General features: G+C 36.3%; 2 protein-coding genes across 2 annotated transcripts; both read left to right on the forward strand.

Moving 5' to 3' along the window:
* Positions 1-10,727: 10,727 nt before the first annotated feature.
* Positions 10,728-14,200, forward strand: LOC132563308 (bifunctional 3'-5' exonuclease/ATP-dependent helicase WRN-like). The gene is made up of 2 exons (XM_060228067.1): positions 10,728-11,272; positions 13,372-14,200. The coding sequence occupies exons 1-2, from the start codon at positions 10,728-10,730 to the stop codon at positions 14,198-14,200; spliced, it is 1,374 nt and encodes a 457-aa protein (XP_060084050.1).
* Positions 14,201-19,779: 5,579 nt separating this feature from the next.
* Positions 19,780-20,814, forward strand: LOC132563309 (uncharacterized). The gene has a single exon (XM_060228068.1). The coding sequence runs from the start codon at positions 19,780-19,782 to the stop codon at positions 20,812-20,814; it is 1,035 nt and encodes a 344-aa protein (XP_060084051.1).
* Positions 20,815-23,294: the final 2,480 nt, after the last annotated feature.

Consider the following 23,294-nt stretch of genomic DNA (forward strand, 5'->3'; position numbering starts at 1 on the left):
GTCCACAGCGTGTACCCGAACTTTAAGCATAAGTGAGACTTATCATATTAATTTATCACTGCGTCAGTTAATGTAGTCGAACACATATCAGCATATCTAGTAAAAGAAAGCCTTTCAGTTAGAAGGCACGAAATAAATGAATATTTGGTTGGATATTAAAGGTACAATTACTTTTTCATATTGCTTGGTACAACACCAAGTTCAAAATTAAAGAATTGGACAATACCCATAATCCAAACATTAGATTCAATTACGTTCGAAAATTCTGCCCTAAACTCCGGAAACGAGTCAAACGATTTCGACAGTTCAAGGACTCTGCCACAGGTGTGTGCCACCGGTCTTCGAGCTAAACCTGTTACAGCGACGAACTGAACCTTTATCTCATGCGATAAAAGGAGGTCGGAACCTGTGCAAAAACGCACAAATTTCTTCAATGTCTCGCTGTTAAGTTCCCTAATATACCGCTTCAGATAATTGGAAACGATTGTTTCTGTCATAATTTCAGGAAACCTGAACACTTTACACACTGCCCTGGCAGTAGGTTTCAAGTCTAGATAGTTAGAGCAAAACTGTTTATTGGTGAGCATCCCAGCTAGGGCGCTTACCCAGCAATCTGCTACAAACATAGGTGTTTGAATGAGCTCCTTGTGAGCTACTTCTGTCAAAAGTTTCCTTATGTTTTCTGCGGTCGGCAGCTTTCTGCAGTCGTGTGAATCAAGATATTCAACCATTTCTTCTGTGTCAACAGATTGAAAGTCATTTGCCGATTCTTTTAAGCAGGAACTGTCGACTTCCAAAGGTAGTTGAAAAATGATTCCAGCAAGCCACTTTCATCGAGGGAAACTGTTGAAAATGGTGCCTCCTGTTTTTAGCCCACCATCTAATAGATGTCCGTTCGTAAACAATTCTTGTTACCGCTATTTCTGGAAAAGTACTGGATGGATCTTTCTCAAATTTCGTATGCAGTTTTCCCTTGGTCCCTAGTTGTGCATGGTACCTTTTTTGGACTGATTCGAATTCAAGATGGCCGACAGGTGGCCATCTTGGATTTTGAATGTAAAAGTTCGTTACTGCTATTTCTTGGAAAGTACTGGATGGATCTTTCTCAAATTTCATATGCAGGTTCCCTTCGGTTCCAAGTTGTGCATTATACCTTTTTGGATTGATCCGAAATCAAGATGGCTGACAGGCAGCCATCTTGGATTTTGAGAGTAAAATCTTGTTACTGCTTTATCTGAGGAAGTACTGGATGGATCCTTCTGATATTTCATAGATATTGGTTTCCCTTGGTCCCTAGTTGTGCATTGTACCATTTTTGGACTGATTTGAAATCAAGGTGGCCCACAGGCAGCCATCTTGGATGTCGACAGTAATACAGCACAAGCATATTGTCCATTATCCACCTGTAACCGACTGCTATCTAATGATACTTTGGGATCTTTTTCAAATGCTAATAGGTGCTTAATAAAAATATCTTGTGCCATTATTGAGTACATTCAATGAAGATCAGTTCATGAACATTTACAACACCTGTAACAAACAAAAAACAAATCTTCAAGAACTGAAAACAGATCCTCAAATGGTGGGCGCCAAGATCCCTCTGGGATCTCTTGTTTTTCCTTTTTCTTTTTCTTGTATTGTTTCAATTTGGCATGTGCTTGTTTCAATTTTACATTTTCTTCTTTAGCAGCAACAAGTTGAGCTGCCAAGTCCTCCTCCTCCAGCTAACTTTGATTTCAGGTCAGAAATCTTATGATCCCTAATTTCTAATTGCAATTTCTTCCTTTTGAGAGCTTGATTGAGCACACGTTTCGGACACTTCAGTTCTTTTCTTAGCTTATTTATTCTTGACTTGAAATTATTTGCCTGCTTAGCCTTTGTTTCAGACACAAACTTCAGTCTCTTTCTCATTTTATCTGTCGACCTGGGGGTTAGATGTTTCTGTGAAAATCGCATTGACACACTTTATGTTGGTGGCGTATGCACAGACACAGCATTAGTGGGTGTTCGAGGTGATCTGTCTCTAGCATCACCTGTAGAAGTAGGTTGTGGTACGCAATTAAACGGATCCTCATCAGAAATGCCTGCAGCACTCTCAACCTCAGGAACATGCACACCAACCAATACAGCAGGCTCTTTTACTGGTGCAATGACTGAATGACTGGCAGCAGATCCTACTGAATAATTCAAACTCCTTCGGATTGGAGTCTTTCAAAAGCTTGCCTTCCATTTAGTTTGTACACTGTCCTTGAAGGTGTTGATTTGTGAATGTATCCAGCATTCTTAATGGTCTCAAAACTAACCTCATCTAAGGGTTGTCTTAATGTTACAAAGGAATCTTGGGATCCTGGCCTTAATGATTCCTTAACTGCAACTTTTAGCTGCTGTACCCAAGGTTCTGTTATTGGCACAACGGTCTTCAAATTCAAAACACTGACTCTCTCATCGAAGCATTTTGGCCAACCTGTCAACAAAAAATATACAGAGGTTTAGCTAAATGACAAAGAAATCATTTGGAGGCAAAGGTAACTTGAACTCTATGATGCCGTGTCTATGTACACTACACGTAATTTAAAACTTTAAAAGTATATTATAGTAGACTTCATCCCCTCTTCAGGGGGACATTTGAGACTATGTCGTCATAAAATTCACAATTTTAGTCAAACAGGTTCCAACATATCTGGGAGTAGAGGAGATGTTTGCAATTTTAGTCAATATATATTTTCATTTTTTGGAGTAGGATTTTATGATCGACAAGGTCAAACGCCTTTCTAAAATCAATGTACATGACACCAATAAGGTTACCTTTGTCTACCTCCTCATACCATCTGTTTGTTAAAGCAGTTTGACAGGAATGCATACTTCTAAAACCAGATTGGTTTTCAATAATTAAGTTATGCTCTGTTAAAAATCTATACAAGGTAGAATGAACATGTTTTTCTAGAAGTTTAGACAGGACAGGTAAAACTGATATTGGTCTATAGTTACTGACAACGCTTTTCTCACCCTTTTTAAAAATTGGGTTAACTTTCGCATGTTTGAATACCTATGGACACACATTTTGCCTAATGCACATATTTAACAATGTGGTAATAGACTCAGCTACAACATCAACTGACATCTTGAAGATACTTAGCAGATATACCATCCAACCCTGTAGCTTTACTACAGTCTATGTTGCTAAGAAAATTTTTGACAAAAGACAGTAATTTCCGGTATATCATACATGGTGTCTGCAGGCAAATGTTTGGAGACAAAAGAATGAATATTGTTTAAACAATCTGGTAACATGTTTGAATTGCTTTCTGAAATGTACTCTTTCACAATATTTGTAAAAAAAAATGTTAAAATTATTCGCAATTTCACTTGGTTCGTCAATTTGTTTATCACTAAAAACAACAAAATCTGGCTTAGTATCGCCTTTACTAGGCACTAACTGCTTAAAATATTTCCAATATTTGTTCGGCTCCTTTTTACAAGAATCTAAAACATTTTTATAAAAATCACTTTTAGCTTTTCGAATTAAGGCAGTTACATTATTTCTCCATTTCCGATACAGATCATATTTTAATAGCAGTTCTAATGTCCTCATTCCACCACTCAGGAATGGTTTTATGTTTCACTTGTTTTTCTTTCAGCGGAGCATTTTTATCTAGAATTTCAGTGAAAGTCTTTCTCCAGGTAGTAAAAGCCTCATTTACTTCCCTGCTAGTGTCCACAGGTACCTGAAGGGATGCCTTCAGGTCATTACAGAATGTGTCTTCACTGAAAGTTTTAGTACATCTGTATATAATGGAATTAATCCCTTTGGATTTAGAATTCCTAACTGACTTTTTCACAGTGAATACAGGATAATGGTCACTGATATTAATGTTCGTTGAATCACAACGTACAAAATCCACTGGGGTGTTTGTCCATATATGGTCAATGCACGTACAGGTGTTTTCGGTGATTCTGGTCGGAACTTCTACCAGGTTGTAAAGTCCTAGACTTTCCAAATCAGCCTTTAAATTTCGGTATGAAGATGATGAATGAGGGCATCAGAATCAGGTTGGTATTTTCCGAGGCAGCACGATCAACACTGGCTACCAACAATTCAGACTGATCACTTCGTACAGTTGGTGGCTTATAGAATGAACATACTAAAATTGGTTTGGAGTTTGGTTGGCAGATTTCAATCCAACACATTTCAAGGCTGTTATGGTTAAGAGTGGATCTTTCCTTAAACTTAATGTCATGATTGATATAAAATGCAACGCCACCTCCACTCCTATTACTTCTATCGTGTCGTGTTACCCCATTATTTACTGCATTGCTCATAAAACCCCTCATTTTAGGTCAGTATTCACTGTTAAGTCATGCTGTTGACAGGAGATAAACTTACCCTGAAAAGTCTGGTGACTATGGATTCATCAGGTTGAATCCATTATGAAAATGTGCTGGAATTACTGTGGTCTATATCTCAGGGGAACTTGAGCTGGAAAAAAAAAATGGAAAAATAAAATATCAAGAAAACAGTGAAAAAAGAGCATAATTACAGTTCAAAACGCATGAGCACATGGCTAATGTTGCTAAAAATAGCAATAACGTGACGTCATCAGGTCATGTGACCTCATTAACAACTGACTGACCAAGTTCACTTCAGAAAATCCAAAACTATCCATAAACATCGGCAAAATGAAATCCTGAAATAAAGTGTATACTAGGATTATTTGCATCTTTGGATGTAATTTTAGTAGTATCAGGTTTGATTTTTACATTTAACAGTGCCTGGAGTACTTATTTTTGGCGACTTAGGGGACCAACTTTTCACTGTACACTAATGTATGGCAATGCATTGGCATTGTACACATCGTTGATTCTCTCACAAAAAACATAAGTTCTCGACTTCAGATTGCCACTAAACTTCACATAATGTTGGATAAGAGTATATTATAACATCCAACCTACCTTTCTGTGAATCCGGAACCCTCAAAGGGTAAGTTTGAAGGGGCCAAAATCGAACAAATTTTTGAAAATGTCACAACTTTGTGAAACACTGATGGAAATTAAAAATTCGAAAACCAGGTGGTAAGTTGGGGATTCCCCTACGTCATATCAAGGAATTCCCGGGAAATACCACCTGTAAGCCAATGAAAACGGTGCTTTTTTGCAGTGCGCCGAAAGCATGACCAGGAAGTTCCTGCACAGGTGAGCTTGGAGAAAATGGCCGCCGCTGATCGGGAAATGTCCAAGTGCCTACTGGTATGAGAGAATGGATCCCAAAGGAAGTTGTCCAAATACTGCTGTAGTTGCTTTTGGAGCAGAATTCTTTTAATGCTGCCAGTTTTGATTCATCTGAAGTAGTGGAGAAAACAATAAATGCTAAGTATTTTCTGATATACATGTTGTGCTGTTGTCATTTACATGTAGATAAACAGATTTATGGCAAATTAAAGAGCTATTTTTATGCAATTTATGTATTTTCTATAAATATGATTACATGTACTAAGCATAATGTCATCAGGGTGTAATAATATCTGACATTAAGAGTACATTTGTTTGCATTACTTTAATGATACCAATGTGATACAAACCAGAACTTAATCTCTTCCTGAAATATGCAAAGGAATATAGGTAGTCTTCCAAGATTTTCTGATTGCCTGGTTCATCACCCAATAAACAGACAAGGTCCAGATGATCATTATTGTTAGGCAGAGTCTGAGCTAGACTCAACACCAGGCTGGTGACAGAAGGCTGAGGTACCCCAAGGTTGGCCTGAGTAACCAAAAGGGGTCTGACCATACGCAGAGTATGGAAATTCAAAAGGCTGGGAAGGGCCCCAGTAATGGCAGGCAATATACCGGAACCCACAGGACCGGGAAATTAATTGCTCCCTACTGGAGACATGCCTGGCAAGTATAGCCAATAATGGCCAACACTGTCAGGAGACTGCATACGACCACCAAACCTGGATGCAGACTGAGGAAAGGGGTAAGGTGGGGGGTGCACAGAAGCTCCCAAAAACCCCACTGAGCCAGGAGCTCTAACTGGTGGAGGACCAGATAAAGATAAGGTAGACTGAGGAACTGAAGGGTATAGTATAATAGGACAAAACTCTGTTGTTGGTTACATCGTAGTTTTATTTCGGGTCTTCTGGAGGTGTTAATAGCCAACGTCCGTCTGCTCAGTCAGGTACGCTCTCTTCAACCCAGTGTCCAGCCCTAGATTTATAGCCCCTGGACACTGGTTCTAAACCCATTCCCGAATATGGCCTGAACATACCCTCTAGTTCCGAGAACCATGACTTATACTTAGAAACATAACGTGACTGATGCCCCCTCCTTTAGAATGTTCTAAAGCACCAGATGTTCCAGTTTTACAGCCTTGAGTAATTATATATTATGAAAGAGATACACTTCTTTGCTAAGACCAAAGACCCCCCTGCCGATCAATCCATTAACGTGAACCTAAGATACAGCCACTTGTTAATTACCTGCCACCTGATCATCCCACGGAGCACAGTAATATAGTCTAGACTAAGACCAAAATCACTGTTATACACTACAGTATCTTTACTAGATAAAATCCCAAATTGTAAAAGTTATAATATTAAGGTAGATATCCTAAAGCTATGAAGGTTCTAATTTAAATTATATTTCTAAATAATTCCCAAGCTGTGTAGTTATAATTTAAATTATATTTTAAAATAATTTCAAATCCGTGACACTGATTTTGCTACAAGGGTGCAATACCTGGGTAATCAACCCAAACACCAGGAAGTGAAACCGAGTCACTCCCTGCTCCCAGTGCAACCTCTCCAGTAAAACCGTTGTAACTGGCAGTGCCTGCCAGCCAGCCATCTGTCAGTGGGTACGCCGGCACCCCTCAATGGGGCCCAGGTCGCATGACTGGCCTGTTCGGTAGCCATTCCGCTAATGGAGATGGTACCCGGACACTCGCTCCCTTCGACTTCAAGGGAAATTCCCGGGTGAGCGCCCTTCTGGAGCACAATAGGAGAACCTAAGGACCCTACCGTCCCAGAAATATGAGCGTGAGTAGGCTCCTATGTAGCCAAAGAGGACCTACCACTAGGAGGCAAAATTACTTCCCCCTCCGGGGGTAAAATGGCCTCACTGCCAGGTGGAAGGCTGACTACAGCTCCACTCTGTGCTTTAGGATGACGCTTACTGTCTGCCCCAGCCTTAATACCCTTTTTACGGGTGACAGACTTATGGGATAATACCTTGTCCCACAAGGTGTCTGGTCAAGCCAAACACACGGAACAAGGTCTATCCCGGGAGCAGTCTCGACAGGAAAGACAGAAGTTATGGTCATGGTTGTGTGTAAGTTGGTGATTGTAGAGGCAAGGAAACGTTTGGAGGTTGTGTGTGTGTTGGTGCTTGCAGTAGAGATGGAGGTGTTGCTGAGGGCTCGGGACTGGAGGGTGGCAGAGAGGTTGCTTAGGGCCGACTGGACGGTGTTCGAATTTTCCTCTCCCAGTCTTTAAATTTTCTTCATAGCTGCCTCAGCTCTTTAACTTCTTCCAGCTCTGTTTTGCTGGCACAACTGAAATTAAGAATTACAAATGGTTTTTCATCATTTTCATTTCACTTCACACTTATTCATCCAACAACATTATTAAAAGAATTAACTTCGTAAAAGTTACTGATCTGTTAGATCACAAATTTTGTTATCATCCGTGAATATAAATATTGCTAATATTAAAGCAATTTACATTTGTCTATACAAATAAATGATTATCATTAAACAGCCTTTTGTCAGCATTATACAACTTGTACTGATATTTAATCACTGGTTCAAGAACAATTTTATCACCATGTAAAAATATATATATATATATATATATAAACAAACAATGAAGCCCTCTCTACAATGTATAGGGGATTTGATTAATATTATCACGATCTTACAGCCTTAATTGTAGCTTTATCTCTGGAAAGAAATTTAGTGTACATCTAATTCTCTCTAACCAATGTTACGCTTCTGTCACTTGCTGCATCTCGAACACTGACAGGTCAGGATGGGCCCCCAACAGATGTACAACAATAGCATGTATTTTGTTCAAAAGGATTTTATAAATTCATACAAAACTGAATAACCTTCACCTAAGCATTCTTCAGACCAAATGTGAACCATATCCTGCATTTCCTCCAGAATTACATGGATTTAAAATAATTTTTGAAGTTCTCCAGTTCGTTTTCAAGATGGTGGCCAGACAGACCAGTACATGTATCATCACAAAAGAAAACTAATTTCAAAATCAAGACATACTTACAAAGATGTCTATCATGATTTTCAAAGAACTTGCCAACTTTTGTCACTTCCTGAATTGCCAGTGGACACTGGTACTAGGGCTGCAACAATACACCTACCTGACGATACGATACGTATCACGATACATGGGTCACGATACGATACGTATCGTGATACATTTTACACAACAATGACATTTAACTTTTCATTTGAAATACTGTCAAAATCAACACTAAAACCACAGAGAATTGGGTTCAAGGATTTTTATTAGGCTTTAGGCATGACAGCACTTCAATTCTGTGTTTATGACAAGTTTTTTTTTCAAAAAAATTAGTTTATCAACCTGGTCCCCAGAGAGACATGCCCTCTGGGCAGTAACTATATCCCCTGCCGATGAAAAAACACGTTCGCTGGCAACAGATGTGGACTGTATGGCCAAATACTTTTTTGCCAGTTTTGACATTAATGGAAATTTTGTTTCATTTGTTTTCCACCATGACAGTGGGTCAGCATCCAGTGGAATGCTTGTTTCATTCTTATACAAATTTATTTCAGAGTCAGTACGTTCAAAGAGGGATTTCCCTGCTTCAACCTTTGTGACAAACACATCGCCAAATAAGTCTTCAAGAGCGGAAGCTTTTTTCTTTTTAATAACAGGTTCACTAAAAGTTTCAGATCTAGACTGATCTGTAAGTTCTGGCAAAGAAGGCTGGGCATCATGAAGAGTGGGTACATGTAGGTCTGGAGTAGTATCCACAGGTTCAGCCTTAACCTACCAAAATATGCAAATATACACAAGGATCACAAATCTGAGCATAAATTATCAGTTTCTCAAATACAGATTGATGTGATATCCCTTAAATGTTTGGAAAAGTAACTGAAATAATGAATTTTGATTTAGTGTTGAACATTTATAATAAATATTAAATGCTTGATTATCTGTGTACTGTGTTTGTATATGTCTTAATCAGTAAATATGAATAAATAATTTGAAATAAATTGTTTACTGTTTTTATTCTTTGTGTAGTTACCACTGTTATTTAATTCTTGTTTTTACCTGTATTGCTTCGTTCTGTCGCTATGTGTAAGAAACAGTTTTCATTGTCAGGGAGGTATAAACCTGGATTTTCTGTGCTTCATCAATGTATGGCAAGGCACGGAATCTGGGATCCAGACAAGAACATTCAAGGAGGAACTGCGTAATTTCAGGATCACTATACCTGCAATAGTTTATAAAAAAAATTTCATAAAATCTTAAATGAATGAAATTGCTTAAGACATAAACCAGACGCAGTCAAACCAAGACCAGCAACACTAACCATTAGGCCATGGTATGATGGAGGTACTTTCAATGCAAACTAATTAAAATTATTATAAGATTACAGTTTAACAGTGTTACATGCATTGCTTTTTACTGAACAAAATAAATAAAGATTTTTTTGGTCTTTTTTCTTCCAAACACTGAACTTTAAATCTATAATTATTACAATGTCATAATTAATACATTTATTGTTGTTCTCACATGTTCAGCAATCAGTATTCAGCAGCCACTGCCAGTCAGGGATTTGTTTCAAATATAAAATTAATGTTACAGTTTACACACAAACCTTGGTTTAAGATCATCAGAAATAGCCTTTTTCATTGCCTTGGCAACTTGGGGATCATCATCTGCTGGTGTCATCTGTTTTAGAAGCATTTCCTTGAATGGGTGGATCATGGATGCCGTGGGGACTTTTTCAGAACACGTAATAGTGGTTACAGATTTAATTGGCTCCAGAATTTTAACAATACTCTCTGCTGCTGTGACATCCTCTTCAGATAGTGTGTTTATATCTTTTGCATTTTTTCTTATCTCTTTTGTCAATAAAACAGCCTCAACTGCTGGTTGTTCGAGAAAACGATGGAGCATATCGTAACTTGAATTCCACCTTGTTGGGACATCATTTAACAGTTTATGTTGTGGAAGTTCAAGTAATAACTGCTTAGATTTTAATAAAGAACAAGCCACATTGCTTCTGTGGAAAAATGACACAATACGCCTGACTCTGCCTAGAAGTCTATCTACCTGGGAAACTTTCAGCCCTCTCTGGGTCGCCAGGTTTACAGTATGTGCAAAACATCTTATGTGTAGATCAATATCTGCTTGTTTTGCTGCATTGGCAATATTGCTTGCGTTGTCACTTGTTAATGATGGGTTCATGCCAAACTTGTTTACTTTCCATTCAAGAATAGCAGAATTTAAAAATATCAGCAAGATGTTCACTAGTGTGCGATTCATCCATTTTTCTTGTCACTTTCCGCAAGCGAGAAAACACCTCGACAAATAATGAGTATTAGGCGGAGTAATACAGCCAAATTTTGTCGAGAAAACACCTCGGGAGTATTAGGCGGAGTAATACAGCCAAATTTTGTCCAAAAAGGCCTTCCGGTGGAAGGATCAACAAGTTAGTCGCCGGTTTTCATTTTCCAATATGGCTGACTTTTTTACTTGTATAGAGTTTGCAAAAACGCATCTTAATTTCAAGCACGAGTTGAAGGAAAAACAGGTACAGACGCTCCAGAATCTCTATGAGGGACGTGATGTTATAAGTGTGCTTCCTACTGGTTACGGAAAAAGTATTATTTTTCAGTTATTGCCATGGTTGTTCCAGCGAAAATATGACTCCTCTACACCATGCATAGTATTAGTCATTTGCCCCTTAAACAGTATCATGGAGGACCAAGTGATGGGGTTAAGGGAAAGGGGGATATCAGCGTGTTATATCTCTGGATCCGTTGGCAAGACATTTATGACGAAGGCTGGGTTTGACTATGACAGTTCCGAGGACGAAGACGAATCAGCATGGACAATAAAAGACGTCTCATTCAAAGACATATCCGACGGGAAATATAATATAATATATGCCCACCCAGAATCTGCCCTCTGCAAGAAGATGTACTCTGTCTTCAGATCAGCCCTATATCAAACCAAGATATGTTGTGTAGTTATAGATGAAGTCCACATGGTCTCAGAATGGTAGGTGTCATTATTAGACGAACACTGTGATCATCAAATTGTTTTCAAGGGTCATTTTCCAAATGTTTTCCCAAGTCAGTGAGTCATACAATGTAAAATTAACTATTTCTAGAAATTCTATGGGTCCTTTCAACTTTTTATGAGTACAGGATTCGGAATGCACATGTAGATCTATCACTGATATTAGTTAAGCCTTGCCAACTGGAGGTCTACTGATAATATGTAAACATAACTTTAATTTATACTATATTATTGATTTCCGTAAAAAATAACAAAGTTCATATATCTTATACCAAAATGAAGCTAAGGTCATTCCCTTTCCGGCGATTTATTCGTGATATTAATGTTGTGATTAGAACAGCTAGAAGTTTTGTAACCCTAGTGAATACTAGCTGCAAATATACCTCTCGGCTAGAAAGAACTTCTCTTAGGCTGGATTGGTTGAGCGTCAGACTAGTAAGGCAGTTGTCCCGGGTTCAATACCCAGCGGAGGCAGTAAAATAGTACTTGTTTAATTTCATTAGCTCTGCTACAGTTATTGATTCACCTGTACCTTTTTCTCCCTATAACATTACTTATCCCAAGCCCTTCAGACCTTCAATCAGCATGTCCTAATTCTATTGTTAGAAACAAAGTGATGTCACTGTGAAAAGTCTTATCAAACAGCTCCAGTGCACAAATCTATCTACCAGGTCAGGATAAAGAAACCACAACTTTGGTAGACTACATAAACTAGCTTATATAATTATCTTATATATGCCAGTTTCAGTATCGATTTGTTACTTGAAAAGGGCAAAAATAGAAACATTTGATTTTGAATTCCCCCATGAATAGATAAATACTGTTTTAATATGTAATTTATTAAAAGTAATAAGACCTTGCACAGTTTAATCTATTGGAACACATCAGTTTCATAGGTACATGACCTGTATCTCCCCCCAACCCCCCCGATTTTACCCCATATAATTATCCCCACGTTTGCAGGGAATATTAAATTTGGCTCCGTCTGCTGAATATGTTTTTCCAGGCTATAACTTCCAAACCATTCAACTCAACTCAAGAGATCTATGTCTATGTACTTTTGTGGATTTGTATGGAGACAAAGAGATTTCTGAAAAAACAACACTATATAATTTTGCAGTGTGATATTAGTTTTATCAAAAGATTGATATTAATGAAGTGAAGATTACTTTTTTTTGCTAAATTGGCATAAAATCCAATGCATAATTTGACATAACATAAATGTTTATGATATATACAATGCATCATGATCACTATCCCCATATATAAGAAAAGCTTTTGTCTTTTATTTGCATTTTGGTCTTTGACTTCTATAGGTTGCGTATTAATAGATTACTAAGTTTACTAAAAAGTTTACTACGATACATGCTTATGGTATTTATCTGTAAAACAATGATACATATATAATACTAATGCAATCACACTCACCATCAAGTAGTACATCGAATATCATTCTTCCATTAAAAAAATATGAACAATTTACTAAATCATTATGACACAGTTGTCAAGGCTTTCAAAATAAAACATATGTATTCTTCAAACAAACAATTTGTGAGGTTCATTAGATTTGACCTTTCAATTTCACAGTAATAACCAATTTTTGCCAGAATCACATATTCCATTGACCATTCCTGATGTTGTTAATTTGTAACTTTTTATGTCTTGGACATATTTTCTGTGTAGATTGTCTTTAAAATAGAACAATTGTATCAATTTTGAAACCATGACTGTTTTGGTTTGACCATGCCATTGGTCATCAGGTTCGAGTCCTGAGAGTCATTCTTTCTGGTCCATTTGTTCTGTTTTTCAAAAAAACTGAATTCAACTGTAATCTTAATCAGTAATTATTTCAAACCTTTTTCAAAGAAACATATGGGTATGAGTAAGGTTGAAACCCTCATTCTCAGTAGAATATGTATTTACATGATTCTTAATGTTAATTCCAAATTGCTTAAGAAATTATTTTCATTTGACAATATCAAATAAATGTATTGTTTATATTTCAGTTTTTGTAAAATATATATCTCTGTTCCACAAAAAATATATATTTAATCTAGATTGATTGCATACATTTACAGGGGAGAAGAGTTCAGACCAAAGTTTAAGAAGTTAGGAGATTTGACCTGCCTCTTTGACAACTGTGCACATCTTGCTGTTACTGCTACATCTTCCCCATCTTCTATTCTTGATCTCTCAAAGACACTCCAGTACAAAAACCATGTGATTGTGACTGTGAATCCTGACAGACCAAACATTTATATAGACAAAAAACCCCGCCTTCCAAACTCTAACAAGACCGACAAATACGATGAACTAATCGACCCTTTGGCACAGGAACTGAAAATCAAGCTTCGAGACTTCCCTGTTACTGTTTTGTATGTAGAAAGTTTAGATGCACTTGGCTATTATTATCAGTATCTAAATTATACTTTGAAAGAACTTCAGTATCATCCAACCTCTGACAAGACACCAGAAGCTAGAATTTTCGCACAGTACCATACAGACTATACACAAAATATGAAAAAACACATCTTACAAGAACTTCGGAAAGACAATCCACATGTGCGTCTTGTTCTGGCCACAGTTGCTTTAGGTATGGGTTTAAATGCCCCAGGTATTACTCGGATAATTCATGCTAGGCCTCCAACAACATTAGAAAAATACTTACAGGAGATAGGAAGGGCTGGGAGGACAGGACAAAAATCTACAGCTATTTTGCATTACAACAAAAGTGACATAGCTAAAAATAGAAAAGGGCTCTCTCCAGAAATGGCAAAGTTTTGCAATGTTAATGATGGATGTTTGCGACTTGAACTTGTCAAATACTTTGGTTTCCAAACAACAGTGTTTGATGGCCCACTTGAAGAATGCTGTTCACTGCCGTCAGTCACTAGTGAATGCTGTTGACAATGTGCATCTCTAAAAAATTAATCTAGAATTCATATGTAACCATGCTTGGAACACTCTACATAAGCCTTTTTCTTGTAGATCAGTTGATGAAATAGTATGAAAGTTTCGGAAAATATTTTAATAATGTCCAACCAAACAACACATCTCTTAGGCTGTTCTATTGGTAATTATCATTAATTTCTTATTCAGGCAATATGTATCTTCAGATAATTAACTTTCTATATGAAATGTAAGCAATGCTCTATGTGCAAATCTAGGTTTTGCAATTACATGTAACTCTAATGAAGTATGGGAATAATTATTTGTCACAAACATCAAATTTCAGTGGTTGTGATCAACATAGTAACTACACATAATGGCTCACAGCTATAATTCACATCAGGAATAACTGAGATATTTATTGATATTGTGAAGAATAGCCTAAAATATCTGTTTTACCATTACTTTCGTAGATACATGTATGATGATGCTACATGAAATAAGATTCTATCCCAATGTGAATTAAAGTGAATTTCTCTTCTATTTTCTTGTTTGAAAAATTGATTTAAATTTTACAACATGGATAAAATTTATACAATTTGACAAATTATGTAGAGTTATATTGTATGGTAAGTTAATAACATACATTATTAATTGACTAATTTGACTCATAACAGCCAGCCTAACATTCGGAAAACTATCTTAGCCTTTGAAACACTCAATAGATGAAGCTGTATAACCATCACACTACAGCTGTATCAACCATCACACTATAGCTGTATCAACCATCACACTATAGCTGTATCAACCATCACACTATAGCTGTATCAACCATCACACTATAACTTTATCAACCATCACACTATAGCTGTATCAACCATCACACTATAGCTTTATCAACCATCACACTATAGCTTTATCAACCATCACACTATAGCTTTATCAACCATCACACTATAGCTTATCAACCATCACACTATAGCTTTATTCAACCATCACACTATTAGCTTGTGGGTATCAACCATCACACCATAACAATTAATCATCACTACTTTTTAGCTGTAAAACATCACACTACATCCCCTGTATTAACCATCACACTACATCTGTATTAACATCACACTTAAGCTGTATTAACCATCACACTACAGCTGTATTAACCATCACACTCAGCTGTATTAACCATCACACTATAACTGTACAGCCATCACACTATAGCTGAATCAGCAAAAAAATCACACTTTTGCTTGTTTAACATCACACATTGGTATTAACTTTATCAACCATCACACTATAGCTGTATTAACATCACACTACAGCTGTATTAACCATCATCAGATGGACTTTATTCAGTCTAGACATAAGCTGAAATGTTAAGCAAGATAATAAACTAAATACATTTTACAGGGTTGTTCATTTACCAGAGGAATATCATATTATTGATGAAGTCAAAATGTTAATTTGGTATGATAAGAGACATCAATATCAAAGATCAGGATATACATTAACACAAGAAAGCTGGTTTATAACATTATTCATTCTCAAAAATGTAAATACATTATTCACTTAATTCATATGTGATCAATAAACCATCTACTTAGCTTAAACGTCTTCTAGTTCATGAGCTGGAAGCTTGAATGTCAGATTATTGTTTATGTTTTCCTAATTCATATAATTTTTGTTTTCCATTGAGTTTTAATTGAATGGTCTCCATGGGTCGAACCTGGCAGCAATCACTTAAAAGTGAATTGTCAGTACCAAACAAACCATGAGCTATCAACAAAACACAAGGAAATCAAAATGAATCAAAATGATAAAAAAAAAAAAAAAAAATCCAAACAAAGAGGCAACATCCAAATACGAAATACGGGCACAATGTATTACGTATGGTGATTTTGAAAGGAAGCCGCTTCTCCTGGAAATATACATAAAATGAACTTAATTAAATCTAAAAACAATAAAGAATAAATCAACAAAATAATCATTCAAATGAAAGTGATTAAACAATTTGTGGATCAGCCCCTCCACTAGTACATTTCTGATTTCTCACATTCTATGGATGCTTTCCAGCTAAATATGGTTGATAGCCTTCTAGTTCCAAAGAAGAAGATGCTTAAGGCAATATGGTCAAATTACCCCTTTTTGGCTCCGCCCCTCAATCCTGGGTGGGGGTGGGGGATTAGTTACTTTATTTGCACCTATTGTTGCCCTGTCCCTCTTGCCCCTGGGAGGTCGATCAGTCTCATTTTTACAATTTTGAATCACCACCAGCCAAGGATGCTTTTAGCCAATTATTATCAAAGTACTATCAGTAGTTAATAAGAAGTAATTTGAAGAAATTGTTGACAAAGACGGACCGATAGCTGAACGATATGGTATAGCTATAGTTCACCTTAAGCTTGGCCCTTCAGACCCGGATGAGTTAATAAAAATTAAAGTTAAAATCTGATTAAACAATGAAACTTCCAAAATAAAGACAATTGTATACATAGAAAGATTTGCTAGGAGAATAAGACTAGGAGTATAGCTAATAGCTTGCATATTTAGTTTTCAATTTGCTTCATTACAAACACTATAAAAATTGTGGATACATACCTCATTGTCTGCATGGTACCGGATTGCAAGTGAAGAATAAATCTTCTGTATTGCACTAGCTTTGTTGTAGCGACTGTGCATGACCATGCCATAAATTGTGGCTATGGTAGCAAATCGACGTTCACTACTTTCTTGTTTGCTAATAGCACTGTTCAATGCAGTAAAAAAAGATGGACATTTTTTCTGCATTTCATTAATGACAATGTGGAAAATATGTTTTTCACAAAGTGAATCAACATCTTTGAAATTAAAAAGAACAGTATCATTAACACAGCTGGACAACTCCTGGTCTATCTTTTTAGATACCTCACTTTCAGTAACAAAAAGAGTTGGATCTAAAGTTGATTCATCAACACTAACAGAACTAGACATTGATTTCTTCGAATAATCATGGTCTGAAAAACAGATACGTTTTCGACTCCTTATAGACAGTGTTTTTAATTTTTCCACAGAGCTAATAATCTGATCAGCTACAGACTGTCTGAGTGCAGATGGTGGAGTTTTTGCTGGTCGCTTTAAATCCCCTTCATGGCCAGTACATAACTTAACAATATTATTTTTGTACAATAAAAAATTATCTAATAAGGTGATACAACTGTTGCAAACAAAATGTTTCTCTAAAATGCCACGACTCAAATGTTGACCAACAAATTGACATAATTTATCAAAGTAATTATTTTCTCTGGCCTTATTTCCAGATAATGGACAAAGTTTCACCTTTGGTATGTTACATACCACACAAGAAATGCTAGACATACTTAAGATCCATTCAAAATTTAAAAAAAGAAAAATCCTAAATCAAAACTAGAATCTACCATATAACTACAGGACTGTATGATAACAGAAACAGAACTAGTATGAGAACTATACAAGTAATTCCAGCATGACTGTTAAAATATTGGCCTAGTGCTAAAAATAATGCACCCTGTGTAACAAACAGCAAAGCAATGAAATAATTTACTTCTGAGTAAAAGGCGTACCTGGCATTGTGATCAAAATTAGGGAGACTCCCTAAAAATGTGGAAGACTTGACAGGTATGTAAATATAAACAATCTAATGAAAATACAGTAGATCCTCTACTATTACCGGTCCGTAATAAAAGTACATCTCACTGCTTTTACAATATTTATAGCAAAAATCGTGGTAAAATACAATTATCATAGCAAAAATCGTAGTAAAAAACAATTATTAACAGCTATATTAACAGCTATATACAATTGTACCACAATACCGCACTGTACAGATTAAAAAATCTCACAATAACAGCCTACAAGAAAAAATGCTGACCAACACCAATGGGCGCAGCCATCTTGGTATGTAGTCCCTAATATGCTAATGAGATATCTAACATGGCGCTATACGTTATACTCCCGAGGTGTTTTCTCGCTTGCGGAAAGTGCCGAGGGTTGAAGGATATCTCTCAAAGTTATGTATTCCGGATTACTTATGTACATATGGATCTAGTATTCTATTCTGTTCTTCAATCATAAAACTCTGAATGTCTTCTTCAAAGGGTAAATTCTTAGGCTTCCTCAATGAGCATACTTTGTCGGTTATGCCCCCTTAATGATATAATTGGTGGCGCTCTAGTTGTTACTAGAATGTACATCTAATGACTATATGTATTTTGGAAACAACAGGCAGGGGACCGGGATGTTGGGAGGGGGAGGGGTCATGTACAGCAGGATACCATAACCTTGGAATTTTCATTTCACATTGCAAAAGTTACACACTCAAAAATCAAAAGAAAAACGTTAAAACAGAAGATTATTTTTACGATCTGTAGCTTCTAAAACCTCACCTGTCACTTTGTGTATGTTAAAAATAAACAGTCTGCGATTAGTCACAACTTACATATGTACATTCACAGGAGCTCGATTCCGTGGCTTGTTATGCTACTGTATAACTCACAAAGATGCTTCTGATCGATCTTATCGCCTGAAGGGTAACCAGTTTACATTTAAACTTGGAAATTACATCTATTATTATTTTAGGCCTTTAGTCTATTACTCAAAATCCCAGAACCATGTTCCTGTGAATTCTCTTGAACTCATGATCAATCCATTAGTGATGAGGTGCGGTATGAATAAAATCCTATCTCACTCGGACAAGTTGAGATAAATAGTTTTAGACATCAAGGGTTCCTTTGAATTTTGATTATTATATGTTGTTTACTATCAACACAACAGTACTTTACTCTGATTACCCTAATAAAGTTAAGTAAGTCAGAAGTATACAACAATTATCTTGTTCATCTGTCTTAACAGTAAACTCATTTTAGATCGATACAATTGAATTAATGATATGTAAAACAGAAATAAACATGTTATCAGGAAGGAAATAATGACTTAACTTTAGTTTCATTTCGGTTGTTATAATAAATGTTATTTTATTGTTGTGTTTTGTTTTTAAAATACATCTTGTTTGTTTTCATATTGTGGAAGAGTCAAAAGCGACAACATTCATTGATCACATCAGAATGAACTATGTGTTAGCCAAGCATTATTATTACCATTGTTTGGATAAAAATATAGTCATTTTGTATGGTCAAACTACAACAGTTGAGCCGTCAAATGCGAAGTCTACAGAAGTGTTTTGGGACTGAAGTCTGGCAGTACAGGAATTGTCTTTAATGATGTGTGTATGCACTGTACCGGTGTATACCAGGTAATATATCTATGACAGTAAGTATCACATTGAAGTTTAACAACAGTGTGTGAATCAGGTGCATTTATATGCATCTTAACAGTCATCCTGTCCATCCCTGATTCACAGAATGATTATTTTTTATTTACAGCGCGGGACACTATACCGTTGACAAACATCATTACCCAATTGCTCGTACGGTTGAATGCTATAGCTTGCAACTCTGTCACTATACACAGCAGCCAGGCGGTGTACATGTGCTATATTTAGACCATTATGAGATTGTCTAAATATAGCACGCCGCAAGCGCCTGTCTGATACGGATACAAAAAACACACAACAAAACACGTGAGAAATGGCGCAAAAAATGTCAAAGAACAAATGTGGAAAACTTTATTTCAACGGACAACGGACTGACGATCAAACAAGATTGCAAATCATTGATCTGTACACAAACGGTAAGACGTACCAGCAAATGAGCGATATTACTGGAATCACAAGGGGTGGGTGTCAAAAAGTCGTAAAGCAGTTTGTCGCGTCAGGATCTATCAGCAGGAAGTTACGGCGGTACAGGTCTCCAACAAAAATGACACCAAACGTACTTCAGTTTATTGAATATGAGAAAAAACGGCAACCAAGTATTTATGGAAGGGAAATACGGTCGGATTTATTGAGGAGAAACGTATGTTCACCTGATAGTTTACCATCGGTACGCCAAATAAACAGAGCCATTACAGAGGTACTTGGAATGACGCGAAAACTTGTTCAAAGTGTCCCGACAGAGACCAAAAACCACGATCAAACAATAGAAAATTTTATTGCGAGGGCTATGCAGTTTTCCCCGGAACAACTTCATTTTTTTGACGAGGCCTCAGTTGTACGAACCGCAGGAAATAGACGATATGGCCATGCGTTCAGAGGTGAGAAAGCTATCGAAATTCAACGGTACGCAAGTAATGCTACTTTCACAGTGAATGTTTCATGTGGTTATTTTGGTTTGGATCATTTTGACATTATTCTTGGCCCTTCCAATGCTTATGAAATGTTGACTTTTTTTGATGACCTAATGCAAATGAATAATGACATGGGTAATCCAGTTCTTGCGCATGGTGACTGTATTATCATGGACAATTGTGGCTTTCATCACCACAGGGCTGGGGAGCAGTTGTTACGTGACATGCTAGGCCAAAGAAACATTACACTGTTATTCCAACCACCTTATTGTCCCGAGTTTAATGTGACAGAATATGTGTTCCACTTGATGCGCAACAAACTGAGGGAAAATTCAGAATTCGTGTACAGCTTCACAGAACTATCCATAGTAAATGCTTTAACTTCTATTGACAAATTGTGTTTTCCAAATATATTTCGCAAATGTGGCTATATATAACAATGAACATTCCAACTTGAAGACTTAAGAACCATTCCTTTTTGACTTCATGATTGAATATTCATCCTTGTGTTATTATTGAGTTCAATATACATCTGCTCCATGTCATCAAAAGTGATTATGGATGAAATAAACTTCCATATAGGAAGAAACTTTAATGATATTTTTTTGTTGTTGTTTAAGATGTATTGAACTTTTTAAAAAGGCATTCCAGTATGTAGGCATAAGAAATTTTGCAATTAACATGATTAAACATAGGTGTTTGAAAAACTATGCCGCCTAGAAGTCGCTTATGAAGGGTCATCCATTTACAGATTTATTTCAGCCTCAAACATTGATGTTTTCCTCAAATCGAGATGATGGATAATCATGTTTTAGTGTTGGTTTTGTGCTACAAGTTGTAATATGAAACGCCCTTATGCTTTGTGCCCAAAATCTCACATTAGTGCAATGTTCATGTTTTCAAAATATTTAGCAACATCAAGACTTGAAAAAGATTTTTCCTTATTGAAAAATGATGGAAATCTATATATGGTCCAAATGAAGACTTAAAATATTTTCAGTATTGTGTATTTAATGTTAAATATCACTTTTTTTCCCTCAGATTTATGAGCTGTTGTCTGGAAAACTATTTCCTGGCTCTTCATATTATTGGAAGGGGAGATAACTCTTTCCTTTTCCAAGCTTTTATAAGGACAGAAGAGATGTCTGTCATCTAATCTATTCAGTCTGAGAACACAATAAAAATAACAGGTTAATGTCAATCTGCTAGGTGATTCTACAATACATTGTTATTTTCCTTTCAATTGTAAATATGGACTTTGCATTAACTATACAGTGTAAATTTATAATACTGTACCATTTCAAACAAGTACAAGCCACCAAGGGAGGGGTCAGTGGTCTCAATACTTGTAGCTGTAAGAATATCAATATATTAACTGGCATGTTACATAGACTGTTTATATTGAATCTTTAATGTAAGGTGTGAAAACTTAGAATTTTACAAAAAATGCCAAATTAAGATTGGTGGTAACAGAATTATACATACTGTACTAACTATTTAAAAAAAAAATTAATAGGGCTTTTTCTTATGCGAGTTGATCATATAAAAAATAAATAGGCTTTCGATGTGGTAGCCTTCATTATTTTTGTTGGAGCAAGGTAGTTTAACATAACACTGTTCAAAGCTTAAGTAAAAAAAACCCAAATTATTTGTAATGGTGAAATGAAAAAAATTAAGAAGAAATTCCTGGTCATAATTTGAAAAAAAAGTTTTCATGCTTGTTATCCTTACTGCTTGGCATGCCTGTTGATGTATAACAATATATTATTAGTTTTGAATATGAATAGATATATACATTAATCATTACCCATGGACTTAAGTCATCTTATTGCAATTAGAGCAGCACAGGGATAAAAACGGCCATAGGTGGAGAAATACACTGAAAAATTGGAATAAATTTGGCAAAAGTATTGCAAATCGATATGAAATGTAGAAATAGGAACTTTTTCTACTTTGGAAATTATACATGGAATATTTCAAATACCAGTATCTCTGGAAAATGGTGACAGATTTTGATGAATTTTAAGATTTGGTGGATAGAAAGCAATGTTCATGTCTAAAGTTATTTGATGGAAACCATGTGTGGACAAGCAAATAGACAAAAACAACATGGTTGTATGTCATCTATTTAGTTTAATTTCAAGATCAGTTGGGTACAACTCGAGACCTATGGAAACCTAGCAGGAACATTGAGAAAGATTAGTGTAAAGGTATTTTATAACAAAGTTTAACAATCAAAATCAAAGATGGCTGACCTTTCAGCCATATTGTTTTTTGGATCAGTCAGCAGTCTGTATATCAGAGTATTGTTTAAGGAACCTCCACTGTTGATGAAGGTCGACATATTTCATGATGAGCAAAAAACTGAGTACTGATAAGAGCACTTTTTTACCTCGAGGTTAAGGACAGGTGATTTATTGGCCTTGAGGTACATTTTTATATTTCAGTGACCGATATAAGTTTGTGTTTATTGCCCCGTAAACAGCCAGGGTCATTTTGAGGCGGGGTCTCCTTGTGGTAGTTGGTGATTACCTCACTGAACAACACGCGGGAGGCCCTTTGCATGCCATCCAAAGCAATTAGAGTGAAGTGTCAAGGACACAACCAACAACAGCACAGACCAGTCAGTCCTTAGCTTCCCGAGAAACACAAACTGACACCAGCAGTGAGCACCTAACACGCACCTCGGATCTTCACATGAGGAAACGTGACCAATGCTCTAACCGACTGTGCTTTCGCCGCCCCCGACCGATATAAGACTTATATGGCACCATATTATAAGCTGTGTACATCTGCATCTTACTTCAGAATGAGAATGTGCTCATGAAATTTCTTACACTCGACTATGGATTTTGTGCTCAAGCCTAAATTTTTGTTCCAGTTATTATTAACATAATGACTACAATATAATGATAAT

This window comes from Ylistrum balloti, unplaced genomic scaffold (genome assembly GCF_031769215.1).
Source record: "Ylistrum balloti isolate Yb309-2 unplaced genomic scaffold, AGI_CSIRO_Ybal_v1 Utg371678, whole genome shotgun sequence".
NCBI lineage: Eukaryota > Metazoa > Mollusca > Bivalvia > Pectinida > Pectinidae > Ylistrum > Ylistrum balloti.